This window comes from Carlito syrichta, unplaced genomic scaffold, assembly GCF_000164805.1.
Source record: "Carlito syrichta isolate Samal-C Ts95f unplaced genomic scaffold, Tarsius_syrichta-2.0.1 Scaffold302426, whole genome shotgun sequence".
Lineage (NCBI taxonomy): Eukaryota > Metazoa > Chordata > Mammalia > Primates > Tarsiidae > Carlito > Carlito syrichta.
This window is the reverse complement of record NW_007246522.1, coordinates 126,213-150,223: the sequence shown is the minus strand read 5'-3', so window position 1 is coordinate 150,223 and position 24,011 is coordinate 126,213. Positions and strand designations below refer to the sequence as shown.

At 42.5% G+C, this 24,011-nt stretch overlaps 1 protein-coding gene across 1 annotated transcript in view; it reads right to left on the bottom strand.

Moving 5' to 3' along the window:
* Positions 1-24,011, bottom strand: part of CEP89 (centrosomal protein 89) — a 66,111-nt gene that overhangs the window by 13,340 nt on the left and 28,760 nt on the right. Inside the window, exons 13-17 of the mRNA XM_021711636.1 lie at positions 21,157-21,272; positions 19,027-19,207; positions 14,953-15,120; positions 12,820-12,961; positions 1,107-1,196 (exon numbers count right to left, since the gene is read on the bottom strand). Of these exons, the coding sequence (XP_021567311.1) occupies positions 1,107-1,196; positions 12,820-12,961; positions 14,953-15,120; positions 19,027-19,207; positions 21,157-21,272 (697 nt within the window). The remainder of the gene's footprint in view (positions 1-1,106; positions 1,197-12,819; positions 12,962-14,952; positions 15,121-19,026; positions 19,208-21,156; positions 21,273-24,011) is intronic.

The window sequence follows — 24,011 nt, the reverse complement described above, 5'->3', positions numbered from 1 at the left end:
TGCCACTTCACTCCGGCCTGGGTGGCAGAGTGAGACTCCAATTAAAAAAAAAAAAAAAAAAGGAAAAAGTCCTCAAAGGGAAATGTTTTGCTGATGTGCTGATGTGGAAGAGGTGAAACAAAAAATGGCAGAAGCACTAAAAGGCATTGAAATTGGCCAGTTCAAAAAGGATTTTGAGCCGTGGAAAGGGCATCTCAACAGGTGTCTGGCATCACACGGAGAGGACTTTGAAGGTGACTGAAGTCTAAATATGTAAGAATAAATACACAATTTTTTATAAATAAATTTCAGGTTTTTTTCCCCCCTTTTTGTATGTTGGAAAATTCACAGATTAAGAAAAACTAGACATTGGCTGGCTTGTATGTAAATATCATGATATTAGATGAGCAGTAGATATATAATGTATGTTGTGAAATTGTTTTGTTTCAGGGAACATACAGTTTAGCCCTGAAGTATTTATTTTTAAAAAGTTACATGAAACAAAACCTGTCTTAAAATTGCTGAGACCTAAATATGTGTCCTAATGCAAGTAATATATTTTATTTTCCTATTTTTGCTTATGTTTTCTAGATATTGCATAACTGATGTGGATATTAAATTTCTAGAAGTTCACTGTCACGTAGGTTCTGGTTTTCAGATGCAATGGCAGAGAAGCTGCCAGAGGCGGGGTCTGCCATGTGCAGCGTCCCTGAGCTACTCCAGCATGGGTTCTGGGACTCCCCCAGGGAAGATCACCTCTCTCTACCTAAATCCAGGGAAGACCGGCATATTCGCCAGACATCACTGTCCCATTCACAAGGGACAGGGGCCTTTTGCAGTCAGGAGACATTCTCACCACCAGTCCAGGGTACCCTTTCCCCTTGTGAACCAGAGCAGCTCCACTATTTCTATTTTTTCTTTTTTCTTTGCTTTTATTTTTTGTAGAGATGGGGGAGTTCCTGGCCTTAAGTGATCTTCCCATCTCAGCCTACCAAAGTGCTGGGATTACAGGCATGAGATACCATGCCTGGCTCAAAATGTGTCAGTTTCTTAAACACAAAAATCCACACCAGTGAGACTCCATTTCCATTTGAAAATGGAATCTCTGAGGCTAAATGACCACTTACCTTGACTTTCTGCTCTAACTTTCCATAGAGAATATTGTTTTTTAGGATTTTGTTGAGAACTTCAGACTTCTCACTTTGTAAACATTTCGTCTAAAGAGAACAGAATCATCATCAGCATCTCTCAATTTTACAGAAAAATTAAAATGATAAAAAAATTCTTTTGCAAGGAGTATGACTGCTCACAAGTAATCACTCCGCCACCTGTCTTGTCCCAGCCCCTCTCCCCATTCCCCACCGGTATCCCTCAGCCCCTGTGTGAGGCCAGGGGCAGGAGTCAAGCAACAGCTGGGGAAAAGAGAAGCAGGAACAGCAAGACGAAGAGCAGACCTGAGCCCCACAGACCGGGGGAGTGGGAGCGTCTGGAAGGGCTTCCAGAACACACCTCTATTCTGCTGGAGCCTGTCGTCCTTTCAGTCACATCCAAGGAGTAAGTGCCAAGATGCACATCATATCGACCAACTTAAATAATTCCAAAAGTAGAGACAACTTAATACGAACATGCAACGCCATTCTCCAAACCAAGTGTGAAGGGCAATACGTCCAAGAGATACGTCATCTGAAGCTGAAAGGCTTAGACTACTATCTAAGTGGCAAATAACTTACTATGCACTATAAATCAGCCATTTCAGATGCTAAAACTAAAAAAAAAAGGAAAGGCGAGCATTCTTCCCTGTCCTGGTAGTGACAGTTCAGTTCGATCTGACTGACAGGAAAGTTACAAAGAAGTTGCTCCAAGTAATGTGAAAAATCCATCCTAGAGGCGGGATTAGAAATTAAGACCTCTAGCTGGGCTCAGTGGCTCAGCCTGTCATCCTGCGCCTTTGGGAGGCTGAGGTGAGTGAATTGCCTGAGCCCGCGGGTTCGATTCCTGCCTGGGCAGCGAGACCTCATCTCTACAATAAATCAAAAAAATCAGCCGGGTCTGGTAGCACATGCCTATAATTCCGGCTGCTCGGAAGACTGAGGCGAAAGGATCACCGGAGCCCAGCGGGTCGAGGTTGCGGTGGCCGGGAGCGGCCACTGAACTCCAGTCTGGGCGACAGAGTGAGACTCCAACTCAAAAAAAAAAAAAAGAAATTAAGACCTCAGCTGGGCGCAGTGGCTCAAGCCTGTAATCCCAGCACTTTCAGAGTCAAGGTGAGGGGACTGCCTGAGCCTATGGGTTCGAGACCAGCCAGGGCAACTTGGTGAGACCTCATCTCTACAATAAAATTAAAAAATTAACTGGGCATGGTAGCGCACAACTGCCATGGCTACTTGGAAGCCTGAGGCAGAAGGATCGCCTAAGCCCAATATGTCAACACTGGGGTGGCCGTAAGCGAGCCACTGCACTCTAGCCCGGGCATCAGAGTGAGACGCCAACTCAAGAAAAAAAAAAAAAAAGAAAGAAAGAAAGAAATTAAGACCTCTGCATTTAAGGCTATTGTGTCCCCACAGAAATGGGATACGTGAAAGATGGTGTCGCCAGGTGCAGCGGCTCACACCTGTAATCCCAGCACTTTGGGAGGCAGAGGAGAGAAAAGTACCTGAGTCTATGGGTTTGAAACCAGCCTGGACAACATGGTGAGACCTTGCCTCTGCAATAAATCAAAACATTAGCCAGGCATGGTGACACATGCCTGCAGTTTCAGCTACTTGGAAGGTTGAGGTGGAAGGATTGCCCAAGCTCGGCAGGTCAAGGCTGTGGTGGCCGGGAGTGTGTCACTGCACTCCAGCCTGGGCGACTGAGACTCCCCTCCCCTTCTCCTTCCGCTTCCCCTTCCCTTCCATCTGCTCCCCAGCCCACTGTGCAAAGACCAAGGGACTGCTCCACGCTGTCCACCACCTCTGCCAACCGAGCACTCCACTTGGGGGCCTGAGGACGAACCCACCCAGCCTGCCACCACCACCACCACTGACACCCACCTGTACATGCCACCAGGGGTTCTGGGGACTGGCCTGCTTAGCCCATTGCAGCATTATTATTATTTTTTTTAATAGCAGGATTTGTTGAGAAGACAGAAAAGTTCCCACAGTGGGAGGGAGCCCAAGAGGGTTGGTCCTACAGCCATTATTAACACTCTTGAGTGCCACCTGGAAACACCATAAGGACCCAAGGACTCATCCACCTGCCTGGTCCATTGTTGCCACTACCAGCACCTGAGCAAGTCACCTTGAGGCCCAAGAATCAGCCTGCCTGGACCTGCTGACATCAGTGTTCTACTCACCTGCCGCTCACTTCCTGCTATGCTGCCCGGTTCCACCCAGGGGCACCAGGACAAGCACACTTGACTTGCCCTGCAACTACAAGGGCCTGGGACTGGCCCACCTGGAAGCTCATCCCCAGCAAATCCTCACCACAGCTCCCCACTAACAACTGTAGACTAAGCTACTGAGGAAATCACAGACACCACTGATGCTGTTTGCAGCTGAGGTAATCGCACAAAGACTATACTCTGCACACATCCAGACTCAGAACTAAAGTACCTCACCTGCCAGCTCGGTGGCTCAACCTGTAATCCCAGCGCTTTGGGAGGGTGAGGTGAGAGGACTGAGCCCGCGGGTTCGAGACCCGCCCGGGCAACTTGGCGAGACCTCATCTCTACAGTAAATAAAAAATTAGCCGGGTGTGGCAGCATGCGCCTGTAGTTCCAGCTACTTGGAAGGCTGAGGCGGAAGGATCACTGGAGCCCAACAGGTCGAGGCTGCGGTGGCCAGGAGCGACCACTACACTCCAGTCTGGGCAACAGAGTGAGAATACAACTCAAAAAATAAAAAAAAAAATAAAGTACCTCACCCAACCACCACCACAGACACATATACAGGAAAAAGTATTTCCCTGTGAAAGTTAATATGAAAAATTAGAAGAGGTGACTGCGCACCTGATGTACAGATATCAATGAAAGCACACAAGAAACATAAGAACGCGAGGAAATATGACACCTCCAAAGGAACATAATAATTATCCAACAATAGATTCCAACAGAAAAGAAACTGATTAGTGCTTGGAAAAGAATTCAAAATAATGATACTCATGAAGCTCAGTGAGACACCAGAGAACACAAACTACATAAAGAAAAATCAGAAAAACAATTCAGAACACAAATGAGGAATGAGAAATTCACCAAAGAGATAGACATCATAAAAAAGCATCAGACAGAAATTCTGGAACTGAAGAATTAAATGAATGAAATTAAGAAATACAACTGAGAACCTCAACAGTACACTACATCAAGCAGGAGAAACAATTTTAGAATTTGAAAACAGGTCTTTCAAAATAATCCGGTGAGACCAAAAAAGAATAAAAAAGAACAATGAAAGCCTACATGCAAACTATTTAACAAAATAGTAGTTAAAAACTGCCCAAGCCTTGCAAAAGATTTAGATATCCAGATACAACACACTCAGATTCCCAAATATACGACCCACAAAGGTCTTCTCCCAGGACATTACTGTCAAACAGTCAAAAGTAAAAGACAGGGAGAATTCTAAAAACAGCAAGAGAAAAAGGTCTAGTTACATATAAGAAAACTCCCATCAGACTAATAGCAGAAACAATAGAGAATGGCATAATATATTCAAAGTGCAAAAAGAGGAAAAAAAAACCTGTCAGGCAAGAGTATCCCTCCTAAATGAAGGAGAAATAAAGACTTTCAGAGACGAGCAAAAACTGAGGGAATTTATCACCACTAGACAGGCCCTATCAGAAATGCCTCAAAGAGGCCTACACCTGGAAGCGAAAGAATGGGATCTACCATCATGAAAACATGTAAAATTACAAAACTAAGGAGTAGAGCAAGCACATGAATGCGAAGGAGCCAGTACTCAAGTGCTACCACTACAGAAAACTACCAAATCATTAAGATAAACAGTAAGACAGAAAGAAGCAAAACAACCAGAAAACAAGTATCAAAATGACAGGAATAATTCCTAGCATATCAATAGCAACCTTAAATGTAAATGAATTAAAATTTCCACTTAAAAGAATGGAATAAAAAACATCTAAGCCGGGCACAGTGGTTCACGCCTGTAATCCCAGCACTTTGGGAGGTGGAAGTGAGAGGACTGTCTGAGTCCAGGAGCTCGAGAGTGGCCTGGGCAACTGGGTGAGACCTCATCTCTACAATAAATTAAAAAATCAGCTACGTGTGGTGGCACATGCCTGTAATTCCAGCAGCTACTTGGAAGACTGAGGTGGAAGGATCACCTGTGCCCAGCAAGTCAAAGCTGTGGTAGCCGTGAGCATGCCACTGCACTCCAGCCTAGGAGACAGAGTGAGACTCCAACTCAAGAAAACCCCAAAAAACCAACGACCATTATCCAACTATATGCTGCCTACAAGAAACACACTTCACCTGCAGAGACATACATAAACCGAAAGTAAAAGAATGGAAAAAAAATATTTCATACAAACCAAAAGTGAACAGGAGTAACTACACTTAAATCAGATTTTTAAAAAAAGGTAATCATAACTGTAAGAGACAAAGGAGGTTATTATGTAATGTTAAAGAGATCAATTCACCAAGAGGACATAACAATTCTAAACATATATGCACCCGACACCAGAGCACACACATACATAAAGCAAATATTATTAGATTTAAAGGGGGAGATAGACTACAATACAATAATAGCTGAGGACTTAAACACCCCACTCTCAGCAATAGAAAATCATCTAAACCATGCACGGTGGCTCATGCCTGTAATCCCAGTACTTGGGGAGGCCAAGGCGAGAGGACTGCTTGAGCCCAGGAGTTTGAGACCAGCCTGGGCAACATAGCAAAACCTCATCTCTACTAAAAATAAAATAAATTAGCTGGGTATGGTGGCGTGGGCCTGTAGTCCCAGCTACTTGGGAGGCTGAGGCAGAAGGATCACCTGAGCCCAGGAGGTCAAGGCTACAGTGAGTCATGTTCATGCCACAGCACTCCAGACTGGGTAACAGAGTGAGACCCCAACTCAAAAAGAAAACTTTTAAAAAAAGAAAGAAAATCATCTCGACAGAAGTCAATAAAGAAAAAGGCTTTAAACTGTACTTTGGGCCAAATGAACTCAATGGACATTTACAGAACATTTCATTCAACAACTGCAGAATGCACATACATCTCATCAGTATGTAAAGTATGTTAGGCCACAAAACAAGTTCAACAAGTTTTTAAAAACTGAAATCTTTTCAGACCAAAATGGAACAAAACTAGAAATCAATAACAAGAAGAACTTTGGAAACTAGAAATCCATGGAAATCAAATAACATGCTCTTGAAAAATAGTTGGGTCAATGAAGAAATTAAGAAGGAAATAAAATTTCTTAAAACAAATGAAAATGGAACCAGCACACCAAAACCTATGGGACACAGCAAAAGCAATGCTAAGAGGGATGTTGATAGCATAAGTGCCTACATAACAAAGTAGAATGATTCCAGATAAACAACCTAATGGTGCATTTCAAAGAACTAGATAACCAAGAACAAACCAAACCCAAAATTAGGAGAAGGAAAGAAATAATGAAGATCAGAGCAGAACTAAGCCAGGAGTGGTGATGTGTTCCTGTAGTTTCAGCGACTCAGGAAGCTGAGGAAGGGAGGAGGCTTGAGTCCAGGAATCCAAGACCAATCTGAGCAACACAGTAGGAACTCACTTCTACTTAAAATGAAAACCTAAGATTAGAGCAGAACTAAATGAAACAGAAATTTAAAAAAAAAATACAAAGAATAAGCAAAATAAAAAATTGTTTTTTTGAAAAGATACACAAAATTGATAAACCTCTAGATAGACTAGCCAAGAAAAAAAGAGATGATCCAAGTAAATACAATCAGAGAGAAAAAGGAAACATTACAATAAATACCACAGAAATATAAAAGATCATCAGAGACTACTACAAACAACTATACACTGACAACCTGGAAAATCCAGAGTAATGAACAAATTCCTGGATACATACAACCTACCAAGATTGAATCAAGATTGAAAAGAAAATCTGAACAGGTCAGGCGCGGTGGCTCAAGCCTAAAATCCCAGTACTCTGGGAGGCTGAGGTGAAAGGATTGCCTAAGCCCAGGGGTTGGAGACCAGCCTGGGCAACTTGGTGAGACCTCGTCTCTACAATATATCAAAAAATTAGCTGGGCATGGTAGCATGCACCTGCAGTTCCACCTACTTGGAAGGTTGAGGTGGAAGGATCACCTCACCCCAGCAGGTCGACGCTGGGGTGGCAGTGAGTGAGCCACTGCACTCTAGTCTAGCCTGGGCATCAGAGTGAGACTCTGACTAAAACAAACAAACAAACAAACCTGAACAGACAGATAACAAGTAATGAAATCAATTCATTAATAAAAAGTCTCCCACTAAAGAAAAGTCCAGGATCAGAGGGCTTCTCTGCTGAATTTTACCAAGCATACAAAGCAGAACTGATACCAATTCTCCTCAAACTATTCCAAAAATTGAGGCAGAGGGAATTCTCTCTAACTAATTCTACGAGGCGAGTAACAATCTGATACCAAAACCAGACAAGAACACAACAAAAAAAGAAAACTACAGAGCAATATCCCTAATGAACATAGACGCAAACATCTTCAACATAGTAAGCCAAATCCAACAGCACATCAAAAAGGTAATACACCATGATCAAGTGGGACTTATCCAGGGATACGAGGATGATTCAACATATGCAAATTAGAAAATATAATATATCACATCAACAGAATGAAAGACAAAAATCATATGAGCATCTCAATAGACACAGAAAAAACATTTGATGTAATTCAACATCCCTTCAAGATAAAAATGCTCAATAAACTAGGTATAGAAGGAACTTATCTCAACATAATAAAGTCCACATATGACAAACCAGCTAACATCATTCTGAATAGAGAAAAGCCGAAAGCCTTTCCTCTCAGAACTGGAACTGGATAAGAATGCCCACTCTCACCATTCCTATTCAACATAGTACTGGAAATCCCAGCCAAGCAACCAGGCAAGAGAAAGAAAAAAGTCATCTAAATTGGAAAGGAGAAAGTCAAACTGTCTTCTTTGTAGATGACATGATCTTATATTTAGAAAAACCTAGAGATTCCACATAAAAACACTTAGATCTGAGAAATAAGTTCTGTAAAGTTGTAGGATACAAAATCAACATATAGAAATCAGTAGCGTTTCTATACATCAATAATGAATTCACTGAAAAAGAAATTAAGAAAGCAATTCCATTTACAATAGCTGCAAAGCAAAACAAACAAAAACCTAACCAAGGAGGTGACCAACCTCAACAAGGAAAATTATAAAACACTGATGAAAGGCCGGGTGTGGTGGCTCACGCCTATAATCCCAGCATTTTGGGAGGCTGAGGTGAGAGGATTGCCTAAGCCCACAGGTTTGAGACCAGCCTGGGCAACTTGGCGAGACCTCATCTCTACAATAAATCAAAAATTAGCTGGGTGTGGTAGCGTGTACCTGTAGTTCCAGCTACTTGGAAGGCTGAGGCAGAAGGATCACCTAAGCCCAGTAGGTCGAGGCTGCGGTGGCCATCAGCGTGCTACTGCACTCCAGCCTGGGCGACAGAGTGAGACTCCAACTCAAAAAAAAAAAACCAAAACAACAAAACACTGATGAAAGACATTGAGGCGGACTCAGACTAATGAAAAGACATCCCATGGTTGTGGATTGGAATAATTAACATCATTAAAATGACTATACTACCCAAAGCAATCTACAGACTCAGTGCAACCCCTATCAAAATATCAATGATATTTTTTCATAGAAATAGAATAAACAACCTAGTTTTGCACAGAACCAACAAAGAGTCCATATAGGCAAAGCCATTCTGAGCAAAAAGAACAAAATTGAAGGCATCACAAGACCTGACTTCAAGATGCATTACAAGGCTATAGTAACCGAAACAGCATGGTACTGGTATAAAAACAGATACACAGGCCAATGGAACAGAACTGAGAACCCAGAAATAAAACCATGCATTTGTAGCCAACTGGTTTGCAGCAAAGGCACCAAGAACATATACGGGGGAAAGGACACCCTCTTCAGCAAATGTTGCTGGGAAAACTGGGTAGCTATATACAGAAAAAAGAAACTAGACCTCTATTTCTCACCATGTTCAGAAATCAACTCAAAATAGATTAAAGACTTAAATGTAAGACCTGACACTATAAAACTATTAGAAGAAAATAGGGAAAACACTTCAGGGCATTAGACTGGGCAAGTATTTTATATCTAAGACCCCAAAAGCATAGGCAATAAAAACAAAAATAGAGAAATGAGACTATATTAAATTAAAACATCTCTGCACAGTAAGAGAAATAATCAACAGATTGAAGAGATAATCTACTGAATGAGAGAAAATATTTACAAAACATTCATTCAACAAGAGACAAATATCCAGAATATACAAGGAATTCAAATAACTCAACAGCAAAAATAAATAAATAACCCCATTAAAAAGTAGGCAAAGGATCTAAATAGACATTTCTCAAAAGAAGAAATACAAATGGCAAACAGGCAGGTATTTGAAAAAATGTTCAACATCACTAAACATCAGGAAAATGCAAATCAAAACCACAACGAGATCTCATATTACTCCATTTAGAATAGCTATTATCAAAAAGACTAAAAATAACAGATGCTGGTGATGTCAACCTAAAATCATGACAAAGAAACTAATCTAAAGAGTTTATTCAAGCACAAAATTTGAGAACAAACCACCAAGGAAACATAGATTCTAAAGAGTGGAAGTCAGTGTTCTGAAGCATACAAGTTTAGTATTGCTTATATAGACCACGTGTGTGTAGGGAAGCCTAACAGAATTTCTCAGTCTTTCTGTGTAAGGCTTAAGGCATAGTTGAAACAATCTAATTAGTTTAGGTGGTGGTCTTTTTCTTTCAGGGAAGGTATATTTAACATTCCATACTTAAGATATAACAGTCATAGGGTCTTGGGCACCATCTAGATGGTCTGAGTTAGATACAGGACAATTAGGAAGCAGTTAATCAGTGCAAAGATCAGTGATTGAAAATGGGGGACGGTCTGGCCTCCTAGTCATAAACAGAACAACAACAACGAGGAGGAGAGTTAATGTGTAATCTAAGAAGCAGAACTCCAAACATGCTGCGTGACTTAGTCTCCAGAGCTTAACTTATCTTATGATGTAGTAAATTTAGAGGGTCCTGAAATTGTATTTTCTTTTACACTGACAAGGATGCAGAGAAAAACGAACTGTCATATATTTCTGGTGGGAATGTAAATTAGCACAGCCATTATGGAAAACAGTATAGAGATTTCACAAAAAAACTAAAACTGAAATAATCATAGGATCTAGCAACTCCACCACTGGGTATTTATCCAAAGGAAAGAATATCAGTATATCAAAAGGATATCTGCACCCCCATGTTTACTGCAGCACTATTCATAATAGCAAGGATATGAAATCAACCTAAGTGTCCATCAACAAATAAATGGAGAAAGAAAATGTGTGCTCATGCGCTCTCTCGTTCGCTCTCTTGGACTTGAGGTCTCCCAGGCTGGAGTGCAGTGGTGAGATCCTGCCTCAGCCTCCCAATGTGCTGAGATTATAGGCAAGAGCCACTGTGCCTGCTTGAAAATGTGCTGTATTTACGTAATGGAATACTATTCAGCCACCAAAAAGAACAAAAATCATGTCATTTGTTGCAACACGGATAGAACTAGCTATCTAGCTATTATGTTAAGCGAAAGGAACCAGGCACAGAAAGACAAATGCCGCATGAACTCATTCATATGTGGGGGCTAAAAAAGTTGATGTCATGGAGATAAGAGAGTAGAATGACAGTTACCACAGGCTGGAAAGGATGTGGGTGTGTGTAGAGTATGGGGGGATAAAGAGGGGTTGGTCAATTAGAAATGAAGACTTGAAATATCCTCAACACAAAGAAATAATAAATGCCTGTGGTGATGGATACCCTAAATACCTGACTTGATTGCTACAGATTTACTCTATGCATGTAAAAAATATCACACACATATGTGCAAATATTATGCATCAGTGAAAAAAAAATTAAATGGGGGTTTTGCTCTGTTGCCCAGGCTGGAGCGTAGGGTGCAATCATAGCTCACTGCAGCCTCAAACACTTAGGCTCAAGAGATTCTCCTGCCTCAGCCTCCAAAGCAGCTGGGACTATAGGCACATGCCACCACGCCCAGCTAATACAGTTGATATTTTAAAATACAGACACTGCTCAACTTATGATGGGGCCACCTCCCAATAAACCTATCATAAGTCAAAAATATTTTAAGTCAGAAATGCATTTAGTTCTGGCAACACAGCAAATGGTCCCCATTTGCAATGTTTTGACTCATGTTTTCTCAACTTCACGGTGGTGTGAAAGCAATACACACTCAGTAGAAAGTGTAACGTCATTGTAAGTCATATGGGGCCTGACAATTAAGTTCACAAACTCATCCCAGGACAAGTGCTACAAACCTCATTGCTGAGTATCACTACAGGACATCAGCACCTAGTCTACCCGTCAAAGCAGTTTTGGAACTCTTTTTCTGGAATGGCCATCAGAGCTGACGTCATGAGAAGGTCAGAGTTTGAATCAGAGCAACAAATAAACATTAAATTTCTTAATAAACTTGGCAAGGGTGGAAGTGAAATACATGTTAGTCCGAATTTATGGGGGTAAAGTCATGAAGAAAACATCAGTGTACAAATGGATTAAACATATTTCTGAGGGGAGAGAAAGTGTCACTGATGAAAAGAGATCAGGATGGCCAGGAATATACAGAACTAATGAAAACACTGCAAAAATTCGTTGAATTGTACATCAAAATTGTCAGCTGTGAGGAGCATAGCAGACCAAATAAACATCCACAGAGAAACAGTCAGGAAAATCGTAACTGAACACCTTGGCATGAGAAAGGTGTGTGCAGGAGATCTCGCATCACGTCAGTGTACCAGCTCACACAGCACTGTCTGTGAGGGAGTTTTTAGCCAGTAAACAAATAATTGTATTGGAACACCCTCCCTATTCACCTGATTTAGCCCCTAGTGACTTTTTTCTTTACCTGAAGATAAAGGAAATATTGAAAGGAAGACATTTTGATGACATGGAGGACATTGGGGGTAATATGATGACAGTTCTGACAGTCATTCAGATAAAAGTTCCAAAATTGCCTGAGCCTGCGGGTTCGAGACCCGCCTGGGCAGCGAGACCTCATCTTTACGATAAATCAAAAAAAATCAGCCGGGCGTGGTAGCGCATGCCTGTAATTCCGGCTACTCGGAAGGCTGAGGCGGAAGGATCGCCGGAGCCCAGCAGGCGAGGCTGCGGTGGCCGGGAGCGGCCGCTGCGCTCCCGTCTGGGCGACAGAGTGAGACTCTGACTCAAAAAAAAAAAAAGTTCCAAAATTGCATCGATGGGTGGACTAGATGCTGGCATCTGCGCACAGCTTCACAAGGAGAGCACTCAAGGGTGACCATAGTGATATTCAGTGATGAGGGATGCAGGCACACTTTTTCCAGGGTGAGTCTGCAAACTTAATTGTCAGACTCGTAAGGAGCTCTTCAACTCGCAGTAGGGCTACTTCTTGATACACCCATTGTAAAGCTGAAAAATCGTAAGGTGAACCCCATTAGGGATTGTCTACATGTATGAAGTTCTTTAAAGGGTCATTTTGTAAAAATGCTCTTAAAATCACATTTGCATATCAACTTATGGTTTACTTGATGCCGTCTTTAGGAAACTTACCAAATATATAAGACTGTCACGTTCCTGGGTTATATTCTCTGTCAGGCCAACGAGGTTTGCCAGGTACTGGTGAGCAGACATTTCGTTCCCCACAGCTTTTTCCACCTGCTTTTTGAGGACATCAATTTTCTTTTGAGATCTCCTAGAGAGTTACCCCAAAGGTGAAATAAAAAACTCATTCGCTTATATGGTCAGGCCACAGTGAATATCTGTATTTTAAAAACAGTATGTTAGCATTTAAATGCCATTCTTCAGCAACTTAAATCATCTATTAAATTTCAAGGTGGAAAATAAAGAAAAGTTTCAAGATGAGAAGTAGCTAAATGTAATTTGAAACCATGCATAATTATTGACTCCAAATCAAGTTTATAAGAGTCACACAGTGCCTCATAATGAACAGGCAAATTAAGTATTATTCTATTAACTTTTTGGCTCATGTTCTTTTTTTTCTCTCTTTTAATTTTTTTGTTTTAAAGATGTGGGGTACAATTCAGGTATACAAATGTTCATTATGCAGGTCCCCTTGTTGATGAGGTGTGCCCCCCCTTGGCTCATATTCTAAAAGATACTTTTGAAAAAGGCATCCCAAAATAGACTTCTGGGAAATGGCTAGGAAAAAACTTCTAGAACTTCAGGTCTTAGGGTATCATATGATTATCAACCATACTTGAACTATAGAATTGAGAAATGTTAATTAACAGAAAAGCTTTTATTGTACTCATGTACTTTTTTTTAAACAACACAATGGATTTATAGTACTTCTCACCATGGGGATGTTACTCAATATAAAGTTTTTTTAAAACATTAAATCTCTTTTCCATTTTAATGTCAATATAAAACGCCTTTTTTTTACATTGAATGTTTTCTCCATTCCAATATTAGATATACTGAATACATCTTCCTAAACCTTTTTTCTCAGGTTTCTATTTTTTGGCTATTTGATACCTAAGTACAATATTAACTTGGGAGATAACAAAACAAAAATCTAACAAAAATATGGAGAAGACTCCTCAATGATTCAGGAGGCAGTGCTTATAACTGAACAATGGCAATTTCCTAAATCTGGATAAGAACTTCCTTCTTCCTATTTCACATGCTTTGAGAATTCAAAAACTATGAAATATAACTTATATAAATTTTAGCCATCTTGCTTCATTGACCTCCTTTCTAGCTAGCAAAAACAAATCATAGGCTGCATTTTCCAGTGCATTATTTATTGTAAAGAAAACATGTTTTTCCCCTTTCTATATGAATTTGTTCCCCTTTTTATGGAAACAACTAAGAACGTGAAGCTCCCCTATTTACTAATTCTTGGAGACTTTCAGACACCAAAGCTCAGGTTTAGCCTCAATAGCACTAAGGTTTTCAGGGTGAGGTTTCATTCAGGGAGCCCTTCTAAGTCCTATCTGCCCATTCTCTTTCGTGCATATGCTCCTAGGCAAGCACAAAAGCCTATAATGCTGAGAACCACACCTATCAAGAGAGCGACTGCATCTTCGGCTTCTACCGCTTCAACAACAGGCAGCACCACAAGCCGTGAAACGAGGACTAAGCACTTGTGTTGAAACTGAGGTCACGTTGGGATCTTGAGGGACCAAGGTTCCAGAAAATTGGTATATACAGAATTCTGTCCAACTTGAAATTTTTTTAAAGATGTGGGGTACGATTCAGGGTTAGGCATACAAATGCTGAGGCTTAGCTGATGCTGAGGTTAAGAGGCTCCACGTGACACTGCCTTCCAGGAAGCAACCATTACAGGAATGGTGAGCTACTGTACTTTTATTCTAATATCTAATAGCTTCAATTAATCTTTTCATTTGTTTGTTTTTGAGTTGGAGTCTCACTCTGTCGCCCAGACTGGAATGCAGAGGCATACCCACGGCCACTCCAGCGTTGACCTGCTGGGCTCCAGTGATCCTTCTACTTCAACCTTCCATGGCCTGCTAATTTTTTGATTTATTGTAGAGATGAGGTCTTGCCAAGTTGCCTGGGCTGGTCTCGAACCTGTGGGCTCAGGCAATCCACTTGCCTCGGTGTCCCAAAGTGCTGGAATTACAAGCTGAGTCACCAAGCCCAGCCAGTCTTTTCTAAACTATTGAAAAACATCAACTTAAAAGAAAAAAAAATACGCACCTATTTATTTTCTGTGCCCTTTCAAGTTCAGCTTCCAGTGCTTTGTTTCTGGCAACCAAGTTGTTCTTCTCTAAAAGCAGACTCTGTTTCTGCACTTGCAGGACTGTCAGCTTTTCCACCAACTCTTCCAATTCAGTCCTTTCTTTTTCTTCTTCCTTCTGTAACTCGCTGAAGAACAAACACATTACAGACACATGTCCAGTACACTGAGGCTTAAATGAGGTAGCCAGTGCCAGACAAGTAATGAACAACCCGGCCCTTCAGTCCCTGGGTGCGTGGCTTGGAAGCCTCTGCAGAAACATCACCCCAACCTGGGCCCTAGAGGACAGAGGGTATGGATGGGCACATCACATTTCTTTGACAGTGATGATCTAACTCCCTTTCCTCCCCACAGTTTTGCTTAAGTCTGTGTATATACACCTTTTACCTATCCCTTTCAGAAAAAAATCTAAGACAGTTCAATATTTTCTGTGGGTATAACTGCCAGGAAAAAAACCCAACTGCTGAAACAAACTGTCATAATAACATAATTATAGGCTGGATGCGGTGACTCATGCTTATAATTCTAGCACTTTGGGAGGCTGAAGTGAGAGGACTGCCTGAACCCATGGGTTCAAGACCAGCCTGGACAACTTGGTGAGACTTCATCTCTACAATTAAAAAAAAAAAAAAAAGCCAGGCATGGTGGAGCATGCCTGTAGTTCCAGTTACTTGGAAGGCTGAGGCAGAAGGATCACCTGATTCCAGTAGGTTGAGGTTGCGGTGGCCATGAGCATGCCACTACCCTCCAGTCTGGGCAACAGAGTGAGACTCTGACTCAAAAAAATAATAATAGTAATTATAAGTACACGTTTCTACAGAACAAAAGGGACACTTGTTTTGTGAACACCAGCTTGAGTGTTATCAAATCTGCCTCCCACACCTGGCCATCTTTTTATTTCTTTAGCCATAACAGTCATCAGTTGTATTATAGTCTTTGTCAGATATTTTTAATATCTGGACTCAATCGTTATTTTCTTTTCTTTTCTTTTTTTTTTTTTTTTTTGAGTCAGGGTCTTACTGTCACCCAGGCTGGAATGCAGTGACATGACTACGGCTCAACACAGTCTCCATCTTCTGGGTTCACATGATCCTCCCACCTAAGCCTCCTGAGTAGCTGGAACTTCAAGAATGCATCACCACACCCAGCTGATTTTTAAATTTTTTTTGTAGAGACGAGGTCTCACTATGTTACCTAGGCTGGTCTTGAACTCCTGGCCTCAAGCAATTCTCACCTCAGCCCCCACGTGCTGGGATTACAGGTGTTGAGCCACCATGCCTGGCTCTATAATTATTTTCATATGGTTTCTACTGGTTCCCAGTCACTACCTGGCTTTCTTTGAATCCTGGACACTATATATGAAACACTATTTCTAGAAGTAATTTGAGGTCTACAAGGAAGGGACCTTTCTTCCAGGAGGACTTTCGCTTGCTTCTGCTCATGGCGTGAGGTTCCATGTATCTACATGTTGGTAATGTGAGCCCAGCTGGCAGACCCCATGAGGGCTGGTTTATTGCTGGTATACCTCTCCCTGAGGATGAACCCTATGGAGCTCCAGCTTATTTTTCACTCATGGGTGATGTGGGACTGTCTTATCACTCTTGGCTAACTAATATTGCATGACAATATGTGTAGGTGTGGGGAGTCTTTTTCTATTCACTGCACTAGGAACCTCTGCAGTGAGTCAATCAAGGTCTTCCAAGATCTAGAAATGTTCTTTCAACAATTAACTTCTTCCTTTCTATTGTCTTTAATCTATTTCTTTTCATTTATTTGTATTAAATTTTTTTTCTTTTTTAGAGAGATGGGGTCTTGCTCTGATGAGTACAGGCTGGAGTACAGTGGTGGGATCATAGCTCATTGTAGCTTCAAATTCATGGGCTCAAGCAGTCTTCCTGCCTCAGCCTCCCGAATAGATAGAACTACAGGTGCACACCACCATATCTGGCTTGCTTATTTATTTATTTCTCTCTCTCTCTCTTTTCTTCTTCTTTTTTTATTTTTATTTTTTTTGTAGATAGGGTCAAGCTGGTCTTGAATTCCTGGCATCAGATGACTCTCCCACCTCAGCCTCCCAAAGTGCTGAAATTACAGGTATGAGCCACCATGCCCAACCATCTTTAATCTCTCTCTAAGATTCCTGATGATCTAAGGTTGAACCTCCTAGATGGGTCCTCCATTTCTACTGCCTTTTCTCTCCATTTTTCCAATTGTTTGTTTCCTTATATTCTAGGAGAATCAACACATTTATTTTTCAGCCCCTCTGATTTTTTTTTAAGTCCTGGTAATCATGTTTAATCTTGCTCTTATTTAATGACTGTACTTTCTTTTCTCATGGCATTTAGTTTTAAAGTCTCCTTGGTTCTCTGTATTATCTCAGCTTCCTTTGAGTTTCTGTTTATCTAGGTCTCTTTCTTTTATTCTGCAATTTCTTTTATTATCCCTAATAGTCCTTGTAGTTTGTTTGAACAGATCTAGGAATCTGTTCTTATTTTAGGGTGAGGGACTGGGTATTTCGTGTGTACTAGATAGGACTCTATGCTCGTAGATGACATGTGTGGAATGGTCAACTTCACGTTAGGATACAGGTCCCCTTAAAGCCAGGATAAAGGTTTGCCTTTGTAGACACCACCAGTCACCCTAACTCTATAGTTCTCCCCAAAAGAGTTGGTTAAGTTTCTTTAGCGAAGGGGGTTGAGGTCCTGTTTTTCTCCCACTATCCATCTTGAAAAGGTCCAACCTTTCTAGAAAACAGTAAAAGCACAGAGGGCAATCTAAGCTTCAAGGTGTGACCATCAGTCCAACCAAGGCCAACTGGACAGTTCACTAGGAAAATGAGCTAGTGCCATTTCCTGTGTCACTGTTCCTTCCGGGCGGGTTGCCAACAGGCAGAGTAAGCAAGACAAAATGCCACTTACGACCTCCACTGCCGCCAACCAGGCTAGGAGAAAGAGCACATATGCACCATACCTAGAAGCTTGCCGAGCACAGACTGTCTCGATACACACACATCTTGTTCTCATGCCTCACCCCTGCCTGAGGCACAACCCTTTCCCCAGGCTCCTCCCCAGATTTCCCCAGCGTGGGAGCTGGTTCGAGACCTATTCCGCAGCAGCCTGTCTCTGCTATGGTATCAGCAGGGGAAGGGCGTCCCTAAGCGAGGTTACTGGAGGGCAAGGGCGCTGCTGTCTTCGGCTCCATTCAGCCTAACTCCAGGATGTCTATAGTAGCCAAAACAAAGACATTCTGAGTTTCCTGCTCCTCATTTTGTCTATTTTCTACCAGGTCTTGGTGTAGCCTGTGCACATTCCCCTGAATCTACATATTCCATCTCTGATGAATTCTTGTTCCTTGTTCATGTCACAAATTCTCTCTCCAATCAAACACTACCCCTTCCAGTGATGAGCCCGTTAGGATCAATACTCCCCAGCTCCACAATTCTCATTCCTCTGTCCTCTGCCACACCTACCAACCCTGAGCCCAAAGTGTGAAACGTTTAGAAAGTCTACTAGTGTACAGTAACATCCCAGGCCTTTACATGCACTCACCTCACTCACTAACTCACCCAGAGCAACTTCCAGTCCTGTAAACTCCATCCATGGTAAATGCCCTAGACAGCTGGACACTTTACCTTTTACATCATATTTTTCAGTCCCCTTTTATGTTTAGGATGGTTAGACATACAAACACTGACCATTGTGTTACAGATGCCTACAGTAGTCAGGACAGTCACATGCTGTCCAGGTTTGTAGCCCAGATGCAACAGACTCTACCTTGTAGCCTAGTGTGTAGTAGGCCATCCCACCTGAGGTCTCCCAAAGAAGGAATTCTGCCTAAAGATGGTAACAGAAACCCTGCCTTAGTTCCCAACTGGCTGGCCTGCTATATGGATTTTGACCTTGCCTGCCCCAACAATTGTGTGAGCCATTTTCTTAAAATAAATCTCTCTCTCTTTCTCGATCAGTCGATACACACACACACACACACACACACACACAAAACTCATTATACTTGAAAAGACATGATATCCTTACCTTTTTAATTCATTTACAATTGAATTGTGAACTTTGATCGCAATTTTGCCATCCAAGTGTGTTTTGAGTTCTTGGTATTTGGCATGCAAAATCTCCAGCTCTTCCTTATTTGCTGTCAGCTCCTTTTCCTGGCCCTGAGTTTTACCCTCCAGGAGCATTAGTTGTTTAGTCAGCTTAGAAACTGAAAAACAAAAAAGGAGGATAAAAACTTGGCACAGAAGACTTAATAAAACACAATTTTTGACTGAGAATACTAATGAGAGTTAGGTGATAAAAATGACCTATTAAAAATCTTCTGGAGAGCTATACATACCAAAGGCATTGTACTTAGAAATTACTGCCCCTAAATTAGCTGTATGTGGTGGCACATGCCTGTAGTCCCAGCTACTTGAAAGGCTGAGGCAGGAGAATCACTTGAGCCCACGAGTTCAAGGCTGCATTGAACTATGACTGTACTACTGCATTCCAGCCTGAGTGACAGAGCGAGACCCTGTCTCTGAATTCTAAAAAAAAGAAATTACTGTTCCTACAATAATTAAACAGTCACAAAATATTCAATTTTTTTTGGTAGCATTCACTCTAATATTTAATAAAACATGATTCCAGTCTTCAAGGAACTGACTTCCCAAAGACTGTTTAAATTAAGCCTTAAATCATACACAGGTGTGCAAGTGTGTATATCATAATGTTGTCCCTGGAGCTGCAAGATTTTCAAGGACTGCAAACGTGGTCAAACTAAGAACTGAATTTATTAGTTTTTCTTCCTTTCCTCATTAAATTTTTGTTTTATGTCCTGCATCTAAAGCAGTGATAAATATTTTCATCCTATGTGACATGACTGTATATGACAATGAGCTATTTCCTGGGTGTCTGTTGACAATAGCCCTTAGAAGTATTAGCGCATAAACTCTAAATCTTTCTCTTCTACGAAAACACTCAATTGATCAAGGTGAATAGCTGTTTCCGGGGAACGGGGAAGTAGCAGACTGAAGTACACAGGCCACAAGGTAGGCCCTGCCCTGCGTGACCAGAAGAGCCATCACACCCATTCAGATATGGTACCATCCAGAAAATTGAGCTCAGTAAGTAGGAAACGAATTCCCCTGTCATCTCCAGCCCTGAAAACGAAGACAGGAGGCTCAGCAACTCTCTTACCCACCCCCTTCAACAATGCCAGAGTAAAGGGAAACACTCCTGGGTCACTCAGGTTTAGGTCATGTGCAGGAAATGTTCTCGTCTTTAAACATGGCCTGGTTATCAGAAACGTGTGAAAGGCTAGCCCAGTAATTTCAGCAACAGCACAGCCTGCTAATGAACTCTGCCACTGTGTGGAAGGGGGAGCATTAAATAAGGAGAAGTAGAAGAGAAAACAGGGGCAAGGGGTGATGCTGGCTCATACGAGACAGCCTGTGCTTCAGCTTCCCAGCCTGTATTATTCTTCACTGGAAAAGAAAAATCAGTAAAGCATGGGGAAAACGCCACCATCGTTTGTACTCATGCAGTTTGGGTTTAAAGCAGAAGAAATGACTCAACCTGCCTATTTGAAGTCACTTTCATACACGGTAAGGCTCCCAGGGGCAGAGAGGGACACAACGCGAAGAGGGGACACTCACGGAAGGCATCTGATGGAGAGCTGACCGACAGACTTAACCTGCAACCCTGCACTCTGCGGGGCGGGAAGCACCAAGAAACCACTTAGAGAATGAGTGGTTCTACTTATTGACTCATTCAACAGCTGTCTGAGAAGAGACCCTGTGTCATTTCAAGTGTTTCTCTTCCATGATTTTTCCCCTCCAGGGCACTCTTTCCCCTTAAGGCCAGTGCTGCTGAGTCTAGAGCCATCGCCTACAATGGACTTACAAAGCACTGAGTGAGACGCCGGGGAGTCAGCACAAAGCAATCAACGCACCAGTAGCTGGAAGGTCAGAGGCAGCTCCCCTTCAGCACAGAAGGCTATAGTCTAAAACATGCTTCCCCATAGATGAGTTTAATGGCATGAATACATTTTTTAATTTGATAAAAACAAAAAACCAAAACAACATGATTCCCCCTATTTTCAGTTGGCAGCCCTAGCAGGAGGACATAACAGTACCATCACAGCATGGCTATTCCTTGCTGGGGAGTCCTCACCTTCTCGGAGATGCTCCTGGTGGGCGTCCTCAGCTTTTGTTTGCTGAATCTCCAGCTGCTCTATCAATAACTTGTTTTCCTCCAAAACCAGTTTTGCCTGAGTCTGAAGCTTATGCCTACAATTGATTTACAAAATAAAATACCATAATTCAGGTTTTGAACGACTACAACAACACTCTGGAATCTAAGAGAAAGCACCTGGTGCATTACAGGTCACAGATATCAAGACACATTTTCATGTTAAAATTATTATTAACACAGCCAGCAAATCTTGCCACCTGCATTAAATGGGGGATTACATGGGGGAAAGGGGAACAGTGAGTCTGAATTATGGACTGTTTCAGTAACTTTTTTATATATGAAATTTCAAACATATGCAAAAGTAAAGAGAATAGAATAACAAGCTCCCAGGTACACCACACCCAGCTTAAAAACTCATCAACTGGCCAGTTGTGTTTCATCTATATAAACCTCCAATCCACCCACTTACTGAATTAATTTGAAGCCCATGTAGAATACTTTTAAAGAATTTAGAGGCCAGGCACAGTGGCTCAAACCTGTAATCCCAGCACCTTGGGAGGCCGAAGTGAGAGGATTGCCCGAGTTCGGGAGTTCAAGACCAGCCTGGGCAACTTGGTGAGACCTCATCCTACAATAAATCAAAAATAAGATGGGCATGGTAGCTACATGGAAGGCTGTGTTGGAAGATCACCTGAGCCCAGCAGGTCGAGGCTGTGGTGGCTATGAGCATGCCACTCACTGTACTCCAGCCTGGGCAACAGAGTGAGACTCTGACTCAAAAATAATAATAAATAAATAAAAAGTTCTCATTTTAATTAAAAAATATTCATAATCAGTAGCATTTTTGTAAAAAAAAAAAAAATTACTTTGATGGAAGGCTTTGAAATGGTTTCTTAAAACTGTATTAATAGGCCCAGCCTTACTTCACCATGAGCAAACCCTTTCCTTACAGATGGTGCAATATAAACCCAGCTCAGCTCAACCTTCAAGATTGCAAATTCTGGTCGGGTGTGGTGGCTCATGCCTATAATTCCAGCAATTTGGGAGGCCAAGATGGGAGGACTGCTTGAGCCCAGGAGATCGGGACCAGCCTGGGCAACATAGTGAGACCTCGTCTCAAAAAAACTTTAAAATTAGCTGGGCATGATGGTGCATATCTGCAGTCTCAACTGCTTGGGAGGTTGAGGCAGAAGGACTGCCTGAAGCCCAAGAAATCAAGGCTGCAGTAAGCTCTGATAGTGACACTGTTCCGGAGCCTGGGCAACAGAGTGAGACTCCACCTCCCTTCGTCCACCAAAAAAAAGATCTTGGATTCTAATTAGAATGAGCTGAAAGGATTTTAGAAATCATCTAGTTAAATGTAAACTATCTTGACCTCCCACTTTAAACCCAAAAGATGAGACAGGAGGAGGAGAGAGAAAAGATGAAAGCAATCAAGCTGTAAAGGAGTCAGGGGTCCCCTAACAGTGGTAGGTGCCAGCTCCGTGGCGCTGTGGAGGTGCCCTGCCTGCTACCAGTACCCATGGGGGGGCAGCTCACCCAGGCTGGTCTGTTGCAATCACCTCATTCCCACCTCAAATCAAGCAGCTCCACTTTGGTCTGCTTTACATTTTAGATGTCCTTATAAGAACTTTGGGCAGGGGCAGCGGCTCACGCCTATAACCCAAGCACTTTGGGAAGCTGAGGGGAGAGGACTGCCAGAGCCCACAGGTTCGAGGCCAGCCTGGGCAACTTGGCGAGAACTCATCTCTGCAATCAATCACATTATTGTCCAGGCATGGTGGCACGTGCCTGTCGTTCCAGCTACTCGGAAGGCTGAGGTGGAAGGGTCAGGTCGAGGCTGCAGTGGCCGGGAGCGGCCACTGCACTCCAGCCCGGGGACAGTGAGACTCCGACTCAAAAAAACAAAAGTCCATCACTTGTTCATTCTTCTACTCATTCCTTCTTCCCTCCCTCCCTCCCTCCCTTCACTTCTTTTTAAATGAAAGGGATCTCCCATTCCTCAAAAGAAAGCTTAAAATCTCAGATTTGGCTTAAAACTCCCTCCCATTTTACAGATACAGACACAGGCCCATGAAGCCGGAGGTCAGCCAGTGGTTCAAGGGAAGTTAGGCAAAGAAATACAGATAATTTAGTTGCAGCCCAGAAGTTCATCGACAAGTTGCTGGAAATGAAGAGGAAAGCTTCACGGGAGTGTGGAGTCTGTGTGCTGAGTGCCACGTGCAGGTGCAGAAGTCGCACACTGTGCAGGGACAGGGAACAGCAAGGGGCTTGAAGCATGTGCTTCCCTGGGAAATCACAGGGCTGCAGGAGATCTGCCCCAGGGCGCCCAGACCCCCTGCTGGGAGGCAGTGCCTTCAGAGGAAGTGCCAGGCCAGCCAGGAAGGCCAGCCAGGAAGGCCCGGCGCAGGCCTGAAAGCTCACCCCGCGCTGCACGGGCCATCACACTAGAGCAGAGGGCAAATTCCAAATCCCGATAAACACAGGACTGGGGAACACTGTAGGACTGTGGATCTGAAAATGGGGCCTGTCTTTCTTCCCTGTATTTATGTATTTTTATTTCAAGGAAATAGAAACAAGTTTGACTTATGGCTATGCAAGGTTAGGGAAAGCATCCGAGCTTCCGGATTCTCCCGAGGGCTCCTGAGACCCAGTCTGCCTGAGCTGCTTTCCAAGGTACCATTCAAGGAGGGTTCAAGGGGAAACATACTAGGAACGCCCACACAAGAAAATCCAAGTTCATTCGAGACCTGCCTGGGCAACTTGGAGAGACCTCATCTCTACAATAAATCAAAAAATTAGCCAGGTGTGGTAGCGCACGCCTGTAATTCCAG